The sequence below is a fragment of the Neodiprion pinetum genome, chromosome 3 (assembly GCF_021155775.2).
Source record: "Neodiprion pinetum isolate iyNeoPine1 chromosome 3, iyNeoPine1.2, whole genome shotgun sequence".
NCBI lineage: Eukaryota > Metazoa > Arthropoda > Insecta > Hymenoptera > Diprionidae > Neodiprion > Neodiprion pinetum.
In genome coordinates, this window is record NC_060234.1 from 29,283,247 (window position 1) to 29,308,302 (window position 25,056).

At 37.9% G+C, this 25,056-nt stretch overlaps 1 protein-coding gene and 2 non-coding genes across 5 annotated transcripts in view; all 3 read right to left on the minus strand.

The window, feature by feature from the left end:
• Window positions 1–95: 95 nt before the first annotated feature.
• The window catches only part of LOC124214244 (uncharacterized), a 49,980-nt gene continuing 25,019 nt past the window's right edge, over window positions 96–25,056 (minus strand). The window contains exons 3-5 of one of the 3 annotated variants that reach the window (XM_046616457.2): window positions 12,197–12,346; window positions 10,024–10,243; window positions 96–6,747 (exon numbers count right to left, since the gene is read on the minus strand). In XM_046616457.2, the coding sequence (XP_046472413.1) occupies window positions 6,491–6,747; window positions 10,024–10,243; window positions 12,197–12,346 (627 nt within the window). In that variant the 3' untranslated portion in view covers window positions 96–6,490. Of the gene's footprint in view, window positions 6,748–8,427; window positions 8,699–10,023; window positions 10,244–11,265; window positions 11,342–12,196; window positions 12,347–25,056 lie in introns of those variants that run through there. The other 2 variants (XM_069134456.1, XR_006882101.2) reach the window with 2 other exon arrangements.
• TRNAP-UGG (transfer RNA proline (anticodon UGG)) lies at window positions 8,801–8,872 on the minus strand. The gene has a single exon. It is a non-coding gene; the product is annotated as a tRNA-Pro (tRNA).
• Window positions 9,370–9,476, minus strand: LOC124215769 (U6 spliceosomal RNA). Its single transcript, XR_006882446.1, has one exon. It is a non-coding gene; the product is annotated as a U6 spliceosomal RNA (small nuclear RNA).

Sequence of the window (25,056 nt, forward strand, 5' to 3'; positions counted from 1 at the left end):
CCAGGTTCGTAGCGGACGAACAAAAGCAACTTTGTGTATAAGTTACCTATAGAAAAAAAAAGTTTTAATAGAGGCAAGAAAAAGAAACATATCAATCACTCAATAAATGTTGTACTCTATACACGGAGTTGATATGAACAGAAAGTAAAAGTAAACTACACACGTGCCAACGGTACATCGATCTAAACGACGAGGAGGTGAAAATTATGAAATACATGTAGAAATAAAAAGATTAAAAAAAAACAGCTGAAATGTGCAAAGGAGGGAAAAATTGATGACAAATTGCGTATTTACCATGTAAAGCTGCCAATTTAGTATATAATATGAATAACCTATTTCGGGACAGTACCTACGTATTTTGAATTTAGGTGTGTATATAATTACTAAATTCATCCTATTACAACATTATGATATAGGTGAACCTTTGCGTTTTGTACGAAACTTTCTTATTACTCAATTACACATTCGACCGCGAATAGTACGGATTTGTTCACCGCTTTTAACTCTAACACTACGTATTGTATCACACATGTCTTTCGTGTAGGGGAACTACCATATACCTACATATTAATATTACTAATAATAATAATTATAATAATAAAAACAACAATAATAATAATAGTAATGATAATAATATTATTGTTGATGCGTATATATTAAGATGGTCTTCGGAAAGGTAATTTTTGAATTTCAACCGGCTCGCCCCCTAAATCGGATCCACGTAATTTTTGATAGTAATCCCCTAAATTATTCCTATTTTCATCTTGGCCCTAACCCGTGCCCCGACAGGGTGATTTCAGAGTCGAGAGAAAAATCTGAAAAAATTAGGTAATTAATTTTGAATTATGTGGAGGCAATTTTTGGGGGTCAATCGGTCGAAATTCGAAAATGATCTTTTTAAAGATCACCCTAGTATATATGTATGCTATATTTTATTCCTTAATCTAACTAGGCAAATTATCAACTAAGCTAGGTTACTTCTATATACATGTACTTCGTTCGAGGCTTCAGCGTACGATCTTATAAGGTACCTACTACTATTTCATAATCAATAACAGACAACGTGCTAGATTAACCCAGGATAACTTAGATAAGTACGGTGCCTGCGAGGATAGTGAAAACACCTGGTTACGCGATTAGACCGTAAATATTAATTTTTGAAATCAATCAGAGTTGTAAACAAACGTGCCAGAGATCGCTGATGGGAATAATTTGAAATTATTCGACCGAATGACGCGAGAAACATTGAACAATTGTTACATGCTTGACCTTTTAACTAATTTAAGGGTCAAATGATTGTAAGTATTCGCGATTCTTATGCAAGGCTGTGTTTGTATAGCCGTGTGTTTTCAATGCTCCAGAACACCGTGTATAACATCTATATGGTGTTTAACTTATCCTTACATCTAAATACATCGAGAATTACCGCATTACGCACACTCGACAATGTAGAATTTTTATCCGTTGCATCACGTAAATGTTTTGAGTGCATAAATTAATCAGGGTAATAAATTCATGAATATTCGCAATGTAGTTATAAATATTCGCGAAAGAAAGAATCTTCCGCGCATTCTTTTCGCGGAAATTATTTCGAACCTGACCGCAGATTATATGTGATGTAAAATTTGATAGAATGAGAATAACAGTAAGTTACAAGCGTAATCTTAATATTAATTGGAAGATTGTTACAAATTCAGCGATCCGCATTCATTTGCGGATATGCATCAGTTATACTAGATATAGTTTGATTGATTACTGCGTGAATATAAATTTTATTTACCCCGTTTCTGTTCGCTTTGGCGTCTACAAATCAAAACTGTTAATACATAACTACACAGCAAATTGTAATTAAGAAGCGAAGCGACAACAATGATACGGAATGAATACGACGTAATACTTATTTCTTTCAAAAATCACGATTCTAACGGTGATACGAAAATACTATAAAATATTCAAGTTTAACCAGGAGTACTTTGCCATCCTCCGAAGCAGAAGCAGAAGAAGAAGAAGACGAAAACATCTATGTAGAATCAATTATACGTATGGCAAACTTGTATCAGCAATTTTTAACGTTTCAATACATATTACAATTACGTTATATGTATATCACAAATACCTAAACGTGCTGCAGTAAAAAAGCTAACGACTATGTATTATTATTAATTACCATGCACTTGTTCTGTTGTAGCAGTAAGAATTTTTCACTTCAAATATGATTAATAGTTACACATCGATTTACTTCCCAGTCATACAATTCTGGTAACTTTGACATAGAAGCCTTACCATAGATTCGGTGAGAAAATTTTGCTTCAAAAGAATATACACATATATAAAGAATCGCATCAGCTTTAACCACCTATTTGATTTTTGTTTACAACTCTTTTTGTAGCTGAGAAAATTTCCAGCTGTATCGACTTTGAATTAATCAGCAATGAGCGAAACCGAAACGCAGTATAGGTACGTGAATTGAAGATATCAAAATTATGTTACTATTATTTGGATAATATTTCATATCAACAACTCATCTTCAACAAAACAGTTTTATAAAATACTTCACTATAATAACAAAATATGTATATACATATATATATATACATACATATACATATACATATCCCGTGCAGCTTAAGTATATAATTCTATGTATCACACTTTCGCTAGACGTACATTAATGACGCGCTATCTGCTTAGGCCACTCAACAAACGTATAAATTATTACACAACTCTTGCACATACCGATAAATTAACTTTACCTGTATAACATGTATATAATATACGTTATATATCTTATATGCATATATGAACATCGCCCTCCGAACATTTTTGCGCAACACGGTATAAAAGCATGGTATGTTTATACGTGGATTTAACAAAGAATTCATAAGAATTTCCATTTAATGTCATTCGTTTTCCGTCTGATATTTTCGTTCAATTAAAACTTTTTAATTTTTACTCGTTGTACTCAGAAAAAGTTCCGCTGCTGACAATCACTCGTTGAAGACGGCGACGTGCAGTAAGTATAACGAATACCGTATCGCTCGAATATTAATTTCCTAACCATTAGATTATTATTTCTCACTTGGCGTTACAACTTTGCAAGCCAACTACTTAGACCTATCGCACTCGTCGATATTTTGTATAAAAATGCCTGAGCTTTCTAAAATATGTTCTAGTGAAATATAAATCCTATTCGAATTTCTCACGTGGCAACGGCCACGTTTTGTTAACAATAACTACCAACTAAGTATACGCTCGACAAGCAGAGATGGCCAAGTGATAAAATTTTAATTATCAAAGATGAAGAAAAAAAATTTAGAACGACATCTTTCATTTGATTTTCATTTTATTTACGGTTTACGGTGCTAGCTAACAATTTTCAAACAAATCATCTGATTGCTGTTACGCCTGAAAAGACTTCTCGAGCCAACTAATTACGCGTTTAATGGCCGTGGCAAACTATATCATATATCGCGTATTATTACAATCTGTGTCCGAAGAACTCGAGCGAGATTAAAACGTCTGCAATGCCTACGTATAATTCGTAACTCTCATTTCACATAACAATATAGATTACTAATTTTAATTTTCGGGTTGAAAGTTTCATCATTACTCAATAACACAACTGCCTTTAATGTGGTTTATTATACTTTCGCGACTTTGCAGACAGCGACTCGGAACTTTTGGCTCGATATTTTTCAAATAGAATATTATACGTTATACCTAGAGTCCCGAAATGTTTTTATCGTCTGTAGGATCATTTTTAGCACGTGGTATTTTAACGACGTTTTATCGTTATGATTTTACGTTACCATTCGTTATTATTAGTATTATTATTACTATTTTGTCTTTATTTCGCGGGTATCGAGCTGCACGGCAGCAAGTTGCAGAGCAACGAGCCTTTGAGTTTTCTCCTATCATGGGCCATTTATCAATTATTAAAAATTCTTCATAAATTCGAATAAACTTGTATAGTAATAAATAATGATCTTGCAACGCTTATAGCCATATAAACTTACGACTAGAGGCACCGCATCTTAATCTAGTAACATATAATGTATACAGCCAAATTTAATGTTTTAGTTTCGAAATGGTTGTTGTTGTTGTTTTTGTTATTTTCTCTTTTAACTTTAGCCTATTCTAACAATTTTGCAAACACGCGATTCGTTCACAGGAATTAATACTCATATACATAGACCTATAATTTATAATGAATGACTTCTAAATTTTATATATTTTCGTTTTAATTCCTGGGATCAAATTTTTCAACGATCAATTATCACATTTACTGTAACGGTATAACAATGAAGCGTTCTTATAAGTTCGATGTAAACACTAGACAACATATATCAATTGATTTATTCTTCTTTTCCGCACACGATTTGAATATCGTAAATGCCAATATCCGTATCTCACAAACAACGTTACGTCGCTTCTTCGTTTTTACATTTCTATTCGACAGTCATTTTTCGTCAACGCGATGTAATATTTGTCATTGCATTAATACTTTTCTGAGATTGTAATATGCAATTTTTTTTCATCAGATGTTTATTTAATACAGCATTTTGAACGTGATTGTTCACAGCTTTGCTCGCCTTGACGACGAGGTTGAAGCTATTAACATTATTGTGACAAAACATTGAAAAAAATTTACTATTATCCAATTTTAGAAGACTTTGAAGCACCTGAATTTTTTAAATATCATCATGTCTTGCTTCATTACGATTTACTGAAGTTTAAAAAATCCTAAATTCGGGAAATTACGGGTTTCCTAAACATCCATTGTTACAATAACATTGCTTATTTCAACGCGGTGCGACGACGACGTTTGCGAGAAGAATGTAATTCTGATTGTAGTTTCGCCTCTTGAAATTTCTTCGACGCTGCGAATCTTTCGGAATACGATACATAATACCTGCAGTTCTATTACAGATACGTTTTCAAAAATGATAAAACAGAATTCCAGCTTTGCCCCTGGCAGTGAGCGAACAGCTGTACATTCATTGTCAGCCAATACGTACATTACTTCAAGCTTTAAAACGTACAGTCCAACGTTTCTTAAGCCGCGAGTTGGGAACCAAGCAATATCGTTGATGGGATTTTCGCTATTAATAAAGATCACGGCGACGCGACGTTGAACGTTTCAGCTTGCCAAAGGGGAAGGCGTCTCGCTCACTGTCAAAGACAAACGTATCCCTCATGCTCAACGGTCGCGACAAAGAGGAACTTCGCGGATACCATTATTTGTTCTGAAAGTAATTTATGTCGTTGCACGCGTGTCACTCCAGAATGATCCAAGAAATTATTAAACCTCTGGTAATTAAACGCCGGGACACAGTGACTGCCTGAATCAACCGATCGACCCGAATTCAAAACCAATATTAATTGGGCAATTTTCACGCCTGGAGAGCAATCATCGAAATTGAAAACCGGGCTAACATTCCGTCTCTTTCAGCTGTGTGAAAGAAATCATTTTTCCTTTTGTCTCTGAAACTAGAACTGATCTGATTTTTGTAACAATATAGAGAATCGCAAATTTTTAGTGTACCGAGTATGCAGCGATGCGAACAAAGTTCCAAGACTTGTGAAATTCAGTCTTATTCATAAATTATTACAATGACTAGTAATATTTATACTGAAATGAAAGAAATGACCGATTTTTGTTCTTACAGCATAGAAAACTTCTTAGCGGGGACAATTAGTATATCTTATTGGTCTGATCGAATTCAATTTTTATGACTTCAAAGTTTTTGGAAAAGAATCTTGACTCGTATGTACAAAAAAAAAAATGTTGATGCGATTGTTTTTTTTCACGAACAGAGTTGTTCGTAACAGTGCGTGACCATTTCTGCCGCTTTCCACACGCAGTTTGGACTGAAAACGGAACTACGGGTATATACCCATTTTTGCCTGGGAAATAATTTATATTTAATACAATTTATTTTACGACCAAGGCGTGTTTATCGCGACCAGGTAAAGAGGTCGTAAAAATGAAAATCATCAGATCAGTTTCCGTAATGGAACGCAAAAGCAACGTTGTGATTTCGTTATTTTAGCGCGATAATAATTGACATAACGATTCCTCTCTTCAATCCAAAAAGTTAGTTACCTCAACAAAAACAATCGTACCATATAAGCACGAAAAAAAAGAAGGAATTATTCTTCCGTCCCGACCGTTGCGCGTTTGAGTAAAAAAATATAACACACAAATTAGCACACCTGGTCTCAGACAGCGTGAATGATCGAGGTCTTAGACGCATGATGAGAAGAAGCAGCGTAAGTAGCAAAGACCGCGTTAAGCTCTGTCTACAACGAAAGAAAGTAAAGAGGAATTAGGAAGAAGGAAGTAAAAGCTTGGAGTATCTCTTCACGTTTCACCGTGTAAATCGTGCAGGTGCCGATTATTTCTCAGATAAAACGCACTGACGAGTCGGCCCGTGCCCGCTGATATCCAGCGGGCGCATACGCAAAAGAGGCAGTCGTTTTGTTTGTATTATTGCGTGCTGATGGAACTGTTGCTGCTTGTCGACACGTCCGACATCGGCGTCTCGTACTGACGCACCCTGGGCGGCGGCGGCAAGGGCAGGTTGGCGCAGTCGGGTATCGGCGGATGAACGTTCATCTGGAATTGACCAGAGATGTTTCCCACCGGCTGGTAATTCGCGACGACGATGATCTTCCCGCTACGACTGCGCGCCTTGCCCACTCCAAAGTGTCTGCTGTTTGCCCATATCAGCTGCGTGAAGTGACCTGCGCAAACGAGACACAGTGATCAGGAAAACATGACGAACCGACGTAGGTACTGCTTGGATTTCTAAAGGCCCACCGATTACGGTATATTACCAACGTGCTCGAGGCTAACAACTTTTCGCGCTCGTTCATTATGAACCTGCGCATGCTTCACCGGAATGGAATTGCTTTCGCTCCTGTGACCCGCCAACTATTGAATATACGTATGCGAAACTTTCGTCAGTAGCGACGAAATCGGCCAAATTATAGTGAACTGTCGACTAATTAATGCCGTGGATTAATTTGTTTGGCGGTATTGTTGCGGTATAAAGCATTTATTTAGAAATCGCGGTGAAAACGATCGAGAAGCTGTTGTGAGGAGATTTTGCGAGCCGAGGAAGCTTATTCGGAGGTCAATGATCAATTTTCAAAAACCATACGATGTTCGATTTTGTCACTACGAATCTAATTTTATCCCGTTTTAACTTGGAACAAAATCATTTGAGTTTCATAAAAGTTCCAACTTGCCGCAACCTTTTATACATGTATAATACATTGTTGTATCTAAGTAAAATCGTAAAAATTAATGCGTATTGACGAGTGAATTGGATTTCATTATAAACAAGCGAGAAACAAAATGGGGAAAAAAGCCCCGTGGCAAAGGCCGAATTCAGTTTATATTCATTAGCTTGAAGACCGTCGAATAAAAGTCTCCTTTATTCGTAAATACAACTGGAAGATTACACGTGTAAAAAACGAAACACACAACCGGACAATAAATTGTGAATTTGCCAGTTATTAAAAATCTCTAAGATGATACTTCGACCGTAGCATAATAATATCGTGCTTCAGACGGCTCTCACGATCAGAAAAGGCTGCGGGTTGTGTTCTAACATTCGAGACTAGCGCGATAACTGGTAAAAAAAAAAAAAAAAACAGAAACTTGAAAACAACTATCAAAAAAACGTTCGTACGACTCGTGACTGACGTAATAGCTCGGCAACTTTTTTAGACGCATAATCATGCGAGTGGAATTGGGGATGCAGTTCCGCATCAGTTGGTGGTTTATTCAAACGAAAAAAGAATAATTCGATTCTAAGCACTTGCGGCGAGAGAAAGAGAGAGAAAATATACAGGTTCTTGAACAGATTTGTGATACCGGACTAGACTGCATATCTTCTCTGTCAGGCGAAAAAAAATTCAACACACTGGGGAGCTGTGAAATGCAAAACAACCCCTGCCTCCAACCGCGAAGACCGTCGTACATCAGGCGAGACTTGGAGGGAAGTCCGGAAACCAGGTGTAACTAGACAAAGACGGAGAGTCGGGGGTCAGGGTCGAGGGAATCAACGCCGGGGACTGTGACACGAGTTCAAGGCCCTTCGCTGGTGGATCGGTCGAACGTTTTATCCTGCTCCTTTCGATATAACATGTAGCTATGAAACATGCGTGGCAATTCATCGACCGAGTAAAATTTCGCATTTCTGACTTCAGAATCGTAATCAGCGACCCCGAAAACCTCCAACCACCTATGATTTTCTTAATTTGTTCAGTAGAAAAATGTGCCCCTCAAAGGGTTAACACGGTTGGTACAGACTGACTGCGGCATGAGGAAGACTTCTTTAGTGTCATGGCAAACAAATTACAACACAAATTACGAATGTGTCGTTAAGACGTAGTCGGTTCCATTTCACCGTTAGAATCGAATGAATTTATCGTCCGCAGGCTCTTTGTCGATGTATTTGCAACATCGCTCCGCGTCCGGAAACCTTGACCTACACCGACGGGAGAAGAAGGGTTGAGGCTGCCCTGAAACGGTTTACTGTCGGGTGGATCCTTATGGAATTTACCGCCGTGGGTACTGCCGGGAGAATCCGATGTATCACGAAGGTCGCTAGTTTCATCGTCAGTTCTTCGTTCGAATGGAAGGCAAACTCGCGCTTCACGGCTATCTTAATGCTCATTGCATGATCTATAACGTAAACAATGAATATCCCTGGTGAAAACTTGTTAAAAATAATAATTCAGAAAAAATAAAAAACGACCTATTTCCGGAAGAGTAGGAAAAAAAGTTGGGCTCAACCGGGATTTGAACCCGGGACCTCTCGCACCCAAAGCGAGAATCATACCCCTAGACCATTGAGCCGCTGTATCTGGATTGATCATTTACCGAGTGATAATCACATGGAAAATGATTTTGGTGTAATTCCGTGTGTGAAAGCAATTATGACTTTTGTGATATGCTAATTTTAACCCACGTCGTCGGAATAATTCGACTATATGGGTGATATAGCACATCGTGATGCAAATACCGTCATGCAACATCGCGTCGTCGTATTTAACACGCGGCATTGCTACTCTTAATATATTCATACGTAATAGAATAAATTTTCCAACCTGTGCAACCTGCGTAACAAGTTGTTATCCAAAGTTTTTTTTTTTAGTCCTGTTTACTTTTTAATTCTATTAGTACAGAGATCGGTGATTTCGACTATTAAATTCCTATTTCTTACGAGTACAATTTTTATTGTAACAATTTAGCATGACACTGTCGTCGCACGATAGGCAAAAATGATTCCTTCTTTCTAATAAAAATATGTTAAATATATTATTGAGTTAAAAAATCCGAGTTCAATATCGCAAAAAAATGTGGAACGCTTCACGATTTTGCGTGTCATCCTTGCGCAGGGGCCATGCTAATCTTCTCTGTATCGTTCCAATTTTAGTATATGTACTGCCGAAGCAAGTACATTCGTAGAGTCTCAACTTTCCGTATATATGCTACGCGTCCAACGAACTTAGCACTCTCGAGAAACATGAAGTTTGTGTAGGCCGCCTATCGGTCGACGCACCGAACTACAACTGACGCGTTGGAAACAGGCGGCAAATTCAAACTCGATTCGCAGCACAGTACCGTACCAAGCAACGTGCAGCCCACGACCCGATTGACTAATTTTCAAACTGTTGTTTTTTTTTTCCAAGCGACTAAGGAGATTATATTGTTATGCGATTCCAAACTAAATGAAATACATATTCGCATTATAATCCGGATCATTGTTTAATGTTCATAAATCGCATATTATCGAGACTATGTGAATTTGAAGGAATTGCAACTTTTTCATGTGTAATATAGGATGAATATATTCTGTTTGGAATTTGGCGATACGGATTGGCTAAAATAATCTATAAAAGCGTACAACGCGAAGAAATATATAGTTTTCGGGAAAAAAGGGTGCAATTCGGAAATTTTACGACAAGGCTCAGAGGAATTTTAGTACTAGCGACACTTGATCGCACCTGCGTTCACGTTGGCATGAAGTACGTCAGGCTCCTTGAGAAAGTCGTACTGTCTGACGGCGGAATACCAATAGGCAGCGACTTCCTGACCGGCAACATCGCAGGTGACAGCACCACCCGGTCTGCAGTAGAGGTTCTGACCCACGTCCCGGTCATTTCGATAGTAGAATGTGTTCGTATGCGCCAGATGGTTCGCCCAAGTTTGCGCATATTCGCACAGCTGCAGGAAAAGAGAATAACTGGCTTAGCTACTTTCGTATACGAAACTGTGTTTCAAAGATACAAAATTATTCCCCGTAAATAATATTTTTATGCACAAAAAAATCTGCCCGCTTTTGCAATGTTTTGATCGAAACTAAAACAGTTTACGCAATTTGCCGAAAGTTGTCAAATAATTTCAGAAGAAATTTTATACAAAAATCTGAACTTGAATGGTTTCAACTTAAAAATAAAGACAAGAATCTGCAAGTCTATCATTTTTATTAGAAACTTGGATGAATTTCGAAGTTCTGGAGTTGCAAAGATTTTCAAAGCATCGTAAATGAATTTTGTTTAATTATTAATTCATGGATTGGCACCGATGGATGAGTCCATATTTTTTTTAAATGCTCGTCCGAAGTTTGAGAATCTTACGTCGTGTTCTAAATACACGAGAAACTCGAAATAAAATTGGTCAGACATTTTTTTATACCTAATTGAAATAAATGCTTTTAACGGGACAGATTTTGGTCTATCTGTAGATAAAAGTTGTATTTCGAAGTTAAAAAAAAAACCGTCAAACAGAACGAAAATAAGTAAACTGAAAATTCTATTCAACAGTTTGGTTCTTGACGGAAACCAGAAGCGTGTGATATCCTCAAGCCTATATTTGAGAAAAGAATGATATGAAATGTACTATGAGTATTTGATTTCATTGGATCGCGGTCAGGGTTGGAATGATGCACGTTGAGCAATCAATTTTATTTTCTGTACGACTTTTCCGCAGGCGCCGCCTACCATCATCAGTTTTTTTTAATATAAATAATAACACATTGTTATATGACTTACAATTGTTCACTAACTGTCAACTTTAAGAACATTACACACCTAGGTAATTATGAATCTCAATATACAATCTCTGTTGCGTTTGAATACTGTACAGTGTTTTTAAATTTCGTAATGTACGCAAATGCCAACGTGTAATATTTGATCTTATTATTTAAACTAGGTACTACGGAAGATTAAATTGTTTTTAACACTTACATAAATCGACAATCCCTAACGCTTGCGATGTTTATTGCATGGTGTTGGAGAAGGAAGTGAATACCAACACTAACTATGCTAACCGAACTGTTCTCTCAATAGCCAATTTGACAATAACATCTGAAAGTCAAGTACCTGCTTACATATTTGTTCGTGTACTAGCCTAACTGTTTATACAACATTCTATGCCAATTTCTATTGACAATTTAGATGATGTCCGAATAGAGGTGACTTAGATTTTGTATGTCAGTTCTTTTGTTGACTGTATTGTTTTTAGATATGTGTATCATTTTTTTGATAAGCCTCTTATGCCAGTTGGTTTCTTTGTCAATTATTTTTACATTTTCAAAGTCGAAACTGTGCCCTTCAACCAATGAATGCTGATTGTGAGCCAGAGCGGATCTATCAGGATCACGCGTTTTAAATCATACCTATGATTTGCTATTCTTTTTTTTTGAGATGCTGTGACGATTGGCCTATGTAATACTTGTCACAGTCTTTACATTCAAACCAACATCGTATATAAAATTGAATTAAAACGAAACTAAACACAATACAGACAGCAAAAGAACTGGCATACGAAACCTGAGTCACCTCTGTTCAAACATCATCTAAATTGTCAATAAAAGTTGGCATAAAATGTAGTGTAAAGAATCAGGCCAGTACAAAAACAAATACCTAGCTGTGTAATGTTCTTAAAGTTGACAGTTAGTGAACAATTGTAAGTCATATAACAATGTGTTATTATTTATATTAACGCTGCCTGCCGAAACGTCGTATAGAAAATAAAATTGATCGCTCAACGTACATCATTCCAACCCTGACCGTCATCCAACGAAATCAAATATTCATAATATCTACACGGTCACGAATCTCAACTCATCTATGAAATGTACGGATTCGTTGTCGTAGATGAATTTGAAGAATTTACCTGAGGTGACATGGTAAGTGGTGGTCCGGCGTGCCTCTGTCGATATACGTTGTGCCAGCAAAGACATTCCGTAATAAATTCGCTGTCACGCCAGTCCGTTTCAAGATCACTGCTATCATGAGCAATGCTCATTGGCCTGTTACTCAGTATCTGTAACAGAATAAAAATATTTTCAAGCTTTACATTATTTAAAAAGGACATGCGAGAATGGCTAGATTATCACCACTTGACGGTTTTCCTCGATTATTATACTTCATACGATTGTCAGAAGCGTAGTTTCAGGCTTCGAAACAGCATTTGCTCTTTAAACATCTGTCAAAACTCGAATCGATTTGTGAACTCAAACGGCACGAATGGATAGACCGGATATATTTAGCTCCAAATTTCCATGAACCAATTATCGTACCTGGTATATTTGTTCTTGCTTTCCTTGACTCGATAAGTTGGTATAATGTCATCGAGAAATTCAAACAAATTATGTATCACACTGAAACCAATTCAAAGTAAGATTGGTCAACTTGCAGCGATTAGCACTGAAAATTCATCACAACAACGCGAAGTGTTGAATTGATTGACCAACAGCATTCGTAATTCTATTACTCCGGAACTTATATCCTCAAACTCATTGACAAATTCTCAACAGTATGTACTTGGTGTATGGATTTTTTTCCCTTCTTCCCGGTTTCCGAGGGGTTCTTACAAACGAACGATAATTCAAGACTCATAACCCTCAAAATGTTGTACAACTCTTGCGAAAAATAGGCAATTACAGTGTTTCGCTTTGCTGAGAAAAGGGTATGGATTAGTGCAGAATGTGCTAAATTCGTTACTGAGATAAATCTTGGGATAGCTACACCAATAAAGAGATCGTTATCCCCTATCGGACTCAACGAGTTATCGGGAAACTTTATACCGTGAAGATACTACCTGATACCGCATTATGTATAGAAGGCGAACCTTTAACTGTAAAGTAAAACGAGAACAGAAATAAATGATCGGAAATAAATTATAGGTACATTATTCGTATACAATTTTCAGCTTTAATTTCATCAGACGACAATCGTTTCATCTCGTATTATACGTACAATACAAAAATTTTAATTCTAGTTGTTGGCAAGGGAATTTTTCGCAAGGAATACGAAGAAAACGCCGAACCCGGATCACTTTTGTCTTTAAAATTTTTTCCTTGTTGAAGATATGTCGCGTTAGCGCGCCGCGTTGACGCCGTGAAATTAAAACAACAAAATATACGGTCATATAAAAAAACCGGAGCGTACAAAAAAAGCTCCTCTCTGTATAAATTAAGCATCCCTCCCTCTCCGCCGGTTGTATATTGTTCCTTATATACCACAAATGAGCCAGACGCTACATTGCGTTATAAATCGGCTTAAGTCCTCTACAACGTTCGCCAAAATTTTACATTAGCAAAGTTTTCGCACATTTTTAAAGCCTCGGTTTTAAAGCGTACACTGCAGATGTGTGTACCGCATGTCTGCACATCGTATGCAATACAACAGTTTGTAAGCATCAATCTCGTGTAAAATCGTCGTCTGTGTTATACTTTATATAAGTCGGTTGTACTTTCTTGCAGAATATTGCTTACATACTTACATATTACACATTATACATATTATACATACAATCAACTATTTCCTGCGAGTAAAATCGTTTTTCGGTATAAATGAAATTCGATATTTCGATATGAATAGAATTGGCTTGAAATTTTCAATCGTCGTTACAGCGATGTTAACCTGTTTGATATAAACAATTGACGAGGCCGAGAAAAAAGAAGTATTTGTATCGTTGGCATTTTCAAAACTGACGATGAGCTGTACATTATACGTGTAAATAAATAACACAAGCCTACGAATACAACTTTTAATTTGCCCTAAAAATTATGATCTTTTTGTTGATGTTTACGTATGTTGAACTAAAATATATCGCTAGTTTGTTCCAGCACATTAAAATTTATTTTTATTCAAGATATGCATATTTACTGGTATTTGAACAATTTTTGTGAAAAAATTAAATATAATGAATATAAAACTGAATGTTTAGTTATAAAATGAACAACATGGCAACATGCAACAGCAATAAGTTGGCACGAACGCACACATGTATTGTTATAAACTTTCCACAATATTCTAGCTTTCAAGCTGATAAAATGATCGAACTCACGCATGAATAAGAGAATTATAGTTATTGATAATCCAAAATTTTGAAGGTGCTCAACATACTCGTAACATTTCGATGAGTAAATTGAAATTGACCAAATTGCTTAAAACTTGATTAAACAAGGATTTGCCTATGAGAATAGATATTGATATTACATGATTATGTAATATTCAATGACACATTCTCTCTATTTGATAACATATAAGACATGTGCATATTTTTCTGATTGGAGGGGGAGTAAACCCACCCTCGGGAATAATCTCCGACTTTATTCCCTTGTTACATAATAATGTACTATTTTCTCAGAAAATTTACGTGACAGAATTTTTTGAACATTGTTTTCATAGATTCTCACCTAACAGTTTTGTAAGGGAAAAACCATCGCAGGCCTGTGTAATATATTTAGGCATGTAATATGCCTAAGGGCGGCAAACAATATGGTCCCATGACATTCGGTATACCTGAAAGTTATTTGAAACATCTCCTTACCTCGGCAGTCTTGTTTTTATCATTATTTTTCTTCCCCCCATCGAGTATTTCTACTCGAGAGTACCCATGTCTATAATATTGATTTCCCAAAGGTTTTCATCTTGGCTCGACGCGTCCCTATACAGAGCCTGCATGCAGCAACATCGTTACTCTTCCGAATCTACATTTGCAAATTACAATAAACTTTCTCAGCGCACAGCGTGAGATGAGAAGAACTTTACCGCGCGGTGGAATTTCCGCGATACTTTACATCAGACGTTTATTCAAGCTTTGCAAGTTAATTTGTTGTTATTATACCTATACATTGATGTATGAGTATTTAGCTTGATAACTCAGAATTTCGGTGGGCGAGTAAAATTTTTAATGTGAAAATTAATTTCATTTCCTCTCATTGAGGTATCGCTTGTACAAGTTAATCATCCAGGAAAATAACGACTATTACTTTTTTTTATCATCCTCGCGTCAAGTGCGATTTAAATTTAAACATAAATCTAATGCCAAAGTATTTGACAAATTCCAAAACACCGTACAGCGTCAGTGCAGCGGCCTGATGAAAATTCTTTGAGTATCATACGGACGCAGAGAAAAACGAATCCTGAACTTTTTCCGTTAGTTATACGAATATGTGAATTCACGGTCGGATGATTGCGTATTCGTTACTCTTTACCCGCCGTGAAAGTTTGTCAGGTACATGGGTATAAAGTATTAGATAATGAAAATGCAGAAAGGAGAGAAAAAAGAAATAGCCACGTTTCACCATCGACCGTAGCAGAGCTTTCAAAACCGGTATAATAAATGTCAAAGAGCATCGCAGCTGTGACGCGGTGACCATGATGCTTGTGCATTGGTGCATGGTAAATCCTCAAAGTCTGCAGAACCACTACAAAGTACAGCTCAACTCAGGCCGGGGGATTTCAGTGCGGTATAACGTATAGGTATGTACAAATGCGAAAGGAGTGACGTAAGCCAAAAAGTTTTAACGATCCCGGAGCAAATAATAAGGAAATTTCTAACCCATTACCCACGCCGAATTAGCGTAATAATGCCATCGGCCGTTTGATGCTGCTATGCTAAGATCAACCACTGGCAGAGCTAATAATTTGCAATTCCGTATCGCGCGTTATTTGATATATACGTACATGGATGGGTTTACACACGTTGAAAAATGAGTGAGCTCTGGATGTGATTTATTGCAAATCTGAAACGATCATCAGCTGTAAGTACAGCGAATGAAAATTTATCGGAATCAAATTCTTTTACTATTTTTAATGCTAATACATGTAACCTTGTTTGTAGTTTCGATGATTTTTCTTATTCGTAAAATGTGCGTCCATTATTCAAAACCAAATTATGTATCAAAAATTTAGTTACGCATTAATTATAACAACGTTATTCAAATTTTATTCAGGATATACGAATGCTGCAAAAAAAAAAATATCAAAAAATACATTTAAAAGAAATAATTACAGAAAAGTGCTGATATATCTTTTTATACTCGGAGAGTGTAATTCAAATTTTCGAATCAATCACCTAGTTTATACCATACATGGATAGTGTTCTGTTGCCTGGTACTGTATCCCACTCCTGAAATTGTAGGAAAATTTTAGAATCTATCTGGGTTCATCCCCTTTATTCCACGAATGGAATACGACGTGGGCGTCATCACGTATTCCTAAATAAATTCACGCGAGATTTTACTGCACGTATCCTGAACGGTGAGCATTATTCTGCCTGTACAATAACGAATATCGAATGTGGGATTTGCTGATGCAAAATGAGCTTAGCTCTCGCTAATGGTTAATTAAAACAATTCACAACAACGCATTCGAGGTTCGCTTTATGGAAGTTGAAATTTTATTGTAAGCTATTCGGAAAATCCTATACACATATAGGTATATATTATACATGTATCGCGTAAGAAAAACCTACATTAACCCGTGCGCTACTAAATTTTCGTCGCCAGCTCAACGTTCAAATCGTAAACGAAAGAAAAAACCGGTAGAAAAATTGTACTTCCGTAAAACTGACATTTGGACCAGTGAGTACTTTTCTTTGAAGCCTTGCCGCGTAGATATGAGCGCGACGAACGGACAGCCTAAAATTTCAATTCGCGCTTTGTTCGACTAGATTGAATTTTAACTCAAGCCACGTAGAAATGCCGAAGGAAATAAATTCATTTCCATTTGTATATGTATATACCTTTTACGGAGAAACTATATATTTTATTCTTTCTCTTCACGTTCTACAATGCGGTTGAATTCTAAATGATTATATTTTATTTCCACGTTACATCCCTTCATATCTTGATAAACTTTTACCCATCCCATCTCAGCGCTGATTGCGATCTCTCAATAACATGGAATAATAAAAATTCAAAGGTTCTGATGTTAAAATGTAATGTCACAGATTTAAAAATCCATGACTCGATTAATTTGAACAGTGCAATACTCGTGGTATAATTATTTATATTTTTTATCGTGGTGTCACGTGACCGATTTATGAATTTTTACAATAACCCATCTCATTATTTCGTAAATCATTGAATCGATTTGAAATTCCTTGTAAAATGATCGTGCTATTGTCAGAAACTGCATTCTGATTAGCTAGGACTGAATAACTTTCGTACAGAGTTATCATTCATTTATCTCGTCACGAGTCAGAATTTGAGGTTATGTTTTGCAAGTTATTCGATTATTACTTCACGCGATAAGTTATCGGTGATATCTGGGCAGAGCGCACTTTACAAAGTCAAAACGATCATATCGAAAAACAATGTCAAATCGAATCGATATTTTACAAAAGAATGCGATGGATTCTTGGAAAAAACTTTTAAATCGATCACGCGACACCACGCTAAAAACACCTAAAAAATTGGATACTCCAACGCCTGCAGACGCGGGCTGCCTGACTTCATGATGCAGCGAATCAAGTATTACGTGAGGAAAGTTTTCCAAAGTTCACAGGCGGAGCGCAAAATTAATGGCATCAAATCCAACACCGGACCGATGCGTATCTACCATGTACTCGCACCGCGGTGCCCACATTATACAACAGAGCTTCGCAAAACTATTTCACAGTGTCTAAAACCCACAAATTCACGTAACGTAGCTGGTGAACAATGACGTACCAATGTATACGTTTCAGACCGAGGGACCAAAGACCCAGGCTAATACAGCACGGTTAAATGGACCATGGAGAACAGCACATCAGTTGCCCGTTCCAAAACACGTCCCAGGTTGAGGCGGCGAGTCTCGCTGGGACCAAAGTAAGCAAGTAGTAGATATACGTATAATGCAGAATCCATGGTCAGTGGAATTCTGGATGCGAGTAAAAAAATGATGCGTCACATTTACTCGAAGCGAAGTAAAGTCGCAAGTAATACAAGTATCCAAAACGAACCTCATCATCTCCCCGGCCGACCGAGTCGCAATAACACTCGACAAAAACAGTCAGCTCATTCTAAACGAAGTTGAAATACGTTAGCATATCTCACGAGAAAGGTAAAAACGTTGCGATAACTCCGTTTCTTTTTACTTTTTAACCCACGAAGTTTAAAACATTTTCTTAATACATTCACGACCTTTCGCAGCGCCCCGGTACAAAAAAATAAGCATGGCACGTACTCCAACGAAAAGAACGCAGAACCCCCAAATACGATTTCCTGTCTGGGGCTCATATGTGCTAGGAAATTACGAAACAGACCCATTACAGCTGTTGGTGTTCGAGCTTATGCAAGTCCAACACGCCTAATGGCGGAGGCAAATGCAAGGGCAAATAAGTGTGCACGTTTCCACGGTGCCTCCAGAGAATTACCGGAATACAAGCGAGATGTTGGGGGTGTAAGGGGGCTCTTCTATTTCGGTCGATACGGGTACAGGTGCGAGCGACGCGCCCAACGCCCGAATTTCTCTGTCCTTGTCCTGGACAGGATCGTTCCGTGTCCCAAGTTCTTCAGGCCATCTTTAATTTCCTTTCTTTCCGAATGCGTCGCGGACGAGGCATCATCCCATCCATTGAAACGGATTCGATCGTGCACCGACCCCCTTTTTCCCCGTATCTTTTTCGCTCAATTTCTTGCCGCAATTATGTGTATGTTTTGTTGAAAAGGGTTACGAGCCCTTTTGACTGCTGGGTAAATACCCTTTTTGCATTCGCTCACGAAGTTCATATTTTTACATAACATGTCAGGGGGACTCGCGTTTTCTGCTGCACGGAAGAAAAAGCCTGGAATTAAGGGCAATTGACGAGCCGTCGGGTGGACGGTGTTAATTTTTCTGAAAAATACTTGGTGTATAAACTGCGCTCGACAAAAAGTGTGGCAAAATAAAATTGAAGGCACGTGGTAGGCAGATTCTTTTTTCGTAGGGGCTGAAGGATCGTAACCAATATGTGTTTCCTGCGAATCATGTTTCTTTGCAAGCATGACAGACGCTCCCTTGGAACCCAAATTTCTTACGATACCAAGTAGCAAATTTACAAGCTGCTTACAATAAGGACGTCGGCGAAAATATGAAGAATTTTACCTTATAAATAAAACCGGCTGTATCGGGTACTCCGAAAGTTAACCAAACAGGTGTATGTAAACATCGTATTGCCGTGAATTTGGATCTCAAATATAAAATTACAATTCGCATACAATACAAATTTTCACAAAGCGAATGTCGACAACCCTTCAAATGTACGACGGATAATTTCCTGCCGGTAAAGTGGCGATTATTAAATTTTCTCTGCATGAGTTATAATTTACACTCTGACAGAGTAATTTTATAGAATCTTCTGAAGCAACCCATTCGCATAGTTCTTCATGAAAGCGTCGACCTAATGGGTCCCCTAGGTAACAGCTGCTGCCGGCTACATCTCCAAGTCGACGATGTATCGCGACGCAGCGTATAAGATACGTACCCTTGTTAAAATGTATGTGTTGCAGGTATTTTGCAACGGCAAAAATCGAATTGCTGCTAGGAATGGGATTTTTACTGTCTGGAGAGTTTACACGGACAAACATAACTCCAAACAATCCTCAGCGTTATCTACAGACTTGCAGATTTTTATCATCCCCTGCAAAATGTAACTCCGATGGACGAGGTTCGCGCCACTAGAGCGATCTGCGTGGGGATAATTCCCCTTAATAAACTAATAATATGTAAATGAGTCAAGTGTGAGTTGGCAAAGATTGATCATTCTTACTTGAAAGAAAAACCATTCATTCGTACCTGTATATTGTATAGGTATGGTTACTGCACACAGTTCACTTCGTTTGCCATGAGTCGTCTCAATTCGTCATTGTCGCAAAGTTGACGTATAATGTACTTTGAAATGAATGCAGAGAGCCAGGAGTAAGTTGGTATATCATACTGCAAAAATTATACATCGAGTTTGATTCTTGAATAAGATAAATAGCCCCGTAAGCTCGACCTCCACCTCCGAGTCTATATTTACCTCGTTTGCAATCTTACCAAACAATGAACGGATAAACAGTTCTTACAGAGTCTCAACGTGAGAAATAACAATACTTTTGGCATTGAGTCACATTGAGAACAATGTGAAGAATTGAGTTAGCGAAGGAATGGCTGCTTGCTTCGTGAAACAAAGTGTGCAGTCACTTTCGCTTTGTAAATCAGTCACGTTATATTCTTTCCTCGCATCTTTGCGGTCGGAAGAAAAAAAAAAAATGCAAGTCAAGATCAAGATGAAGAAGAAACTAGTGTAACAAATAGTGGCAATTTTCCCTGCCTTACGGGTATTGTAACATATAATTTTCTCTTCTGGGTGGATAAAAACGACGCAAAATTGCGACAAGATATCGATTTTCCATTAGTACTATCTCAGCTATGACTCCAATCGACAGATTCTTCTCAGTTCAATGGTTTTTCAATATGTCAATGGAAGTCCCGAAGGGGATGAGGCATCACGGATTCGTTCGCATCGAGTATACAAGGCGAAGTAATATAATAACTGTGGAAGCCACGTGCTCGAGCAGATCAACCTGCGGAATTTTCAGGGGATTAATAAATCAATTTAGCTTAATGAGGCGATAACGGAGAGGGGTATATACATGTGTATGTACCTGGTGTAATGGGATAACCGTCGCACGCCGCATTGCTCCTTTTCTATTCAGCCTCTAACATTTCGGGGCGAAGCATTGTCTATGCACATAAAGAGCTTGCGGTACAATTAATACTTGATTAGACATTAGCGGATGCTTTGTGCCCTTCGAAACGTACAGGGAATATAGGTACATATACCTGTATACGGGCAGACTTTCAGCTTTCCGTTTAGTTTACACGGAAGTGGGCTAATTGGATGTCAAAGCAGAGTCAATATCACCCTGCAGCAGAGCCGAGTTACAAGTAGATACCGGTACACTGTGACATCGTCAAGTCCATAAACACTTTCCTTTCGCATGTCAATTCACGAATGTCACATTCGGACAGTTACATGTCGTACCGTAAAAACAGCTTCGGTTTGTCAGAAAATTCTAGTAATTTGTTTATACTATTATTATGACCTTAAAAAAAACATCCCTACAATTCATAATTAAGAAGGATGAACGACGTGAGCGTACGTGCCGAACGGAGAGTGTGTACATAACTTGCGAGCGTGGATTGCCCAACACTTAGTGCTGCCGAATTGTCAGGAGAAATGCAAATAACGAGGATGGAAAGTTGTCCTATTTCCCAGCATGTGTTAAAAGCCGTAAGCCGAGCGTGTTCCCCCATCTTCAGTCTGCAAAAGCCTAATTTATATGCAAGACTTTTAGGTTTACTGCAAATTCATCCTAAAACTACCTTGTTATCTATACGCAAGTATTATACCGTTTAACTTTACTTATTCAAGCCACTTTTTAAACCGGGGATGAAATTTCAACGCGTTATGAATAAAAAAAAAGAGCGTGACTGGAATTCATTCTGTATGAATTTTACCAGCCATAGAATTTGAAAAATTGTGAGGAGGTAGGTATTCAAAAAATACTTTTACTTTCTCAATTTGGCATTCATGGGTAGGCGCTTGGATATAAATAATGCAAAAAGCTTTTTATAAGGGGGTCAAAAATGCGTCCAGGATCACTCGGCTGGTGTTTCTGTTGTAGTGAAAGAAATTATTTCAAAGACAGGTGGAAATAAATGTTTAATGCGACAGAGATGAGGATCTCGTTCGTCAATCCGAATGGCAACGCAGCTTCGAGGCTACATTTATTAACCAAATTACATTAAAGCTTTAGCTCCTGCAAAGAGATGAGATGAGCCAGTAAGCATCTGTCAGCTATTCTGCATCGACTGTTGCGGTTATACCGACGTATGTTTTGCGCGTAACACGGCGGCTGAGCCTGTAACTTCGGCTATGAAATATCATTTGAATCGAAATCCCGTGATACTGATATAAAAGTTTACCTATGTATAAAAGGCACGTATTCATGTACACATTGTACACCCGTGCGCGTCCGGTTTCAGTGGTGTCCCGTAAAAGATAAGTGGAACAGTTTTCGGACTCTGGTGGTAAGTCGCCAGATGCCATACCTTGTTATAGATTATTCCTAAGAATTCTGCCGAACAACCGAGCCGTTTTCGGACAGGGATATAGAAAGGGGAAATAAAGACAGAGAAATAATAATGAAGCAAAGTTTTCGCGGAGTAGCTCGTAGCGTATTCATGAAAGTATCAGAGAAGAAGAGCCGCCCCGGCAAACGTGCTCATTGAGGATGGTTCTAGAGCCAAACTTCGCCAAGGGACGAATTTTCGTGTTAAAGCCTGGCTGAAGACTGAGGGACAAAAGTAAAATTTCCCCCATTTTAATGCATTTTTTATATAAGGGTCCCATGGATCCGATTTAATTAGCTGCAGTATTTCCTGTCTAGAAGTACAAAGAGTTTCAAATCAAGTACGTTCTTAGAAGTTTGTTAACGTATGTACGTAAATTCCAAGTAAATTTCAGTTACATACTTACAATTAGTTCGTAATCCTTATTACGGAGGTATAAGTAATTAGAGGAAAAAGAGAATTTCTTTATTCCAATTTAATACTATTGATATTTATTATTCATGCGATGAATCTTGACGAGCGTTGAGGTACCTTAAAGTCTTCTACCCTTTTACCTACACCACTGGTTGAGAATCCAAGGGGAAAAACCTCGTCTCTACAACGTCGAGTAAATGCAGATGTAAAGTTCAAGGCCTCATCCCCCGTTCGTGGCCTGGTCTTGAGTTCCGGCTCCTCTTGACTTTCCCACCCCAACAGGATTCAATTCGCATGCGAAACTGTATAGTACAGAGGTTTCCACGTGGACAATTCACGACAAACCACGGTGGTATGTATAAGGGCGAACGGCAGAAAAGCAATTGTATTACAAATGTCAAGTGGGGTGGTCAATGTGTTCAGAGAATAAATTATAATAGAATTTTGCGTATACATCTGTTCAATGCTTCAATTGTGGTTAAATTCTGCGAAATCTTCACCGGTGAATATCCGTTGTTTCAAATCATAATGCTCAAATATTAACCTTAATTCCATCAACCCTTTCAATTACCTTATAAGCGAGCAGAAATACTACAAACGCAGTTTGCCCGCGCGATCGTACGTAAATTCGTAAGCTGTCCCAGAGTTCGGATCGTTAAATAGAGAGGTTTGCTTGGACTGACCTGTTCGCGACAGATACCACTTGCGGTCTGAATGCCTGAAGCTGAAGCTAACTCTGACTTCGACTACTCCACACTTCTAGAAGTGACGCGTCCGCCCAGGATTATAGGCTGCTTCGTATATACAAATTTAACGACTTCGTCTGGCAAAACATTTCTTATTTTCAACACTTCGCCCGGATATCTGGCAAGAGGGAAAAAAAATGTGGCGAAACTTTTATGATTGCATTCAAAACTAGCTAGAACTTTACCCTAGAAACCGTACCGAAAAGATTATACGTCACATTATATGATAGATGTCACAAAGTATCCATGACAAGAAGCAAAAATTGGCTTGGCAGTTGTTGTTGGGTGCTAGCGCGAAAAACGAGACGCATGGCATGATAGCTGCCACGGAATCGCTGCTGAGGTTTATAAATGTATTAAATTCAATTTCGCGATGTGGTTTAAAAAACCCATAACCGTGTTTCACGGTGGTAAAAAATTACCCTTGCAACAAATTTATATTTCAGAACTAAATTTTTCCATTAACCATGAGAAAGGGAAATACGACGTTATACCTGCAACGGTGTTGTACCTGTATAAGCTGACCGCAAAGATATACTTGTACGTCATTTATTGGGCGTGCGTGGATCATTAATTAAGAGATAAACGCAAACTTACGAGACTTCGAAAGACCTTAACACGGACTTCTTGCGATGGAGGAAAAGCTCGATCAGTAGGGCAGGGAAACTTATTTGAACCAGATCCTTGCACGCGATTATAATAACTGTTGGAGACACGCCATCGGTATACGTATTTCGATAGAAAAACGATCCCGCTCCTGACGATATCAAGGATTACAAATATTTTTTGTCGAGTTCTAACAAACTTCGTGATGCAAAAAATAAACAGTGAAAAGAAATTGACTACTATCGTACAGTAGCCTCTCAGAATTATTAGACATTACGAAACCTGCGTGAACTTGGCACATGGGTTTTAAGCCTTTGGAATTCCTGCAAAGTTAATTTTTAGCCGTTCTTCGATTCAGGAGATTTTACGGAAAAGGAAGAACTGGGTCGGAGCATTTTTCACTTCGCGCGAGCTTCCGATTGTGCAGGTCATAATCCCAGCTGTTTCAGTACCGACGTTAGAGCTCGACGTTGATTCGGTAAAAGCATACAAAATAGCTCTGAGATCCGACAAATTATTAGACAAGGACAATCGTCGTAGGTAATCGTGAAATCAGTTACGCGACTCGCGCTTATGCTGACGGAAAATTTAAATTGAAGACATTGATGAAATAATATTTCTTCAACACTTTTTCTCTGGCAAAAATAATCGAATACATTTTCTGTCCTCACGGTAATGCAAATTACTTACGAACAAAGTACATGTTCCATGAAACCTTCGCTTTGCCAAACATTTAAACACCCTTGAAGAGTCGGAATTGTATCTTGTTGAAAATTTACCCGAGGTATACTACAGGTATATCGAAAATGGCAAATTTGGCTGTAGAAAAACCGTCAACATGGTGCGTGTGAGTAAAATTTCAAGTAACAAATAATTCTATGAAGGTATGACT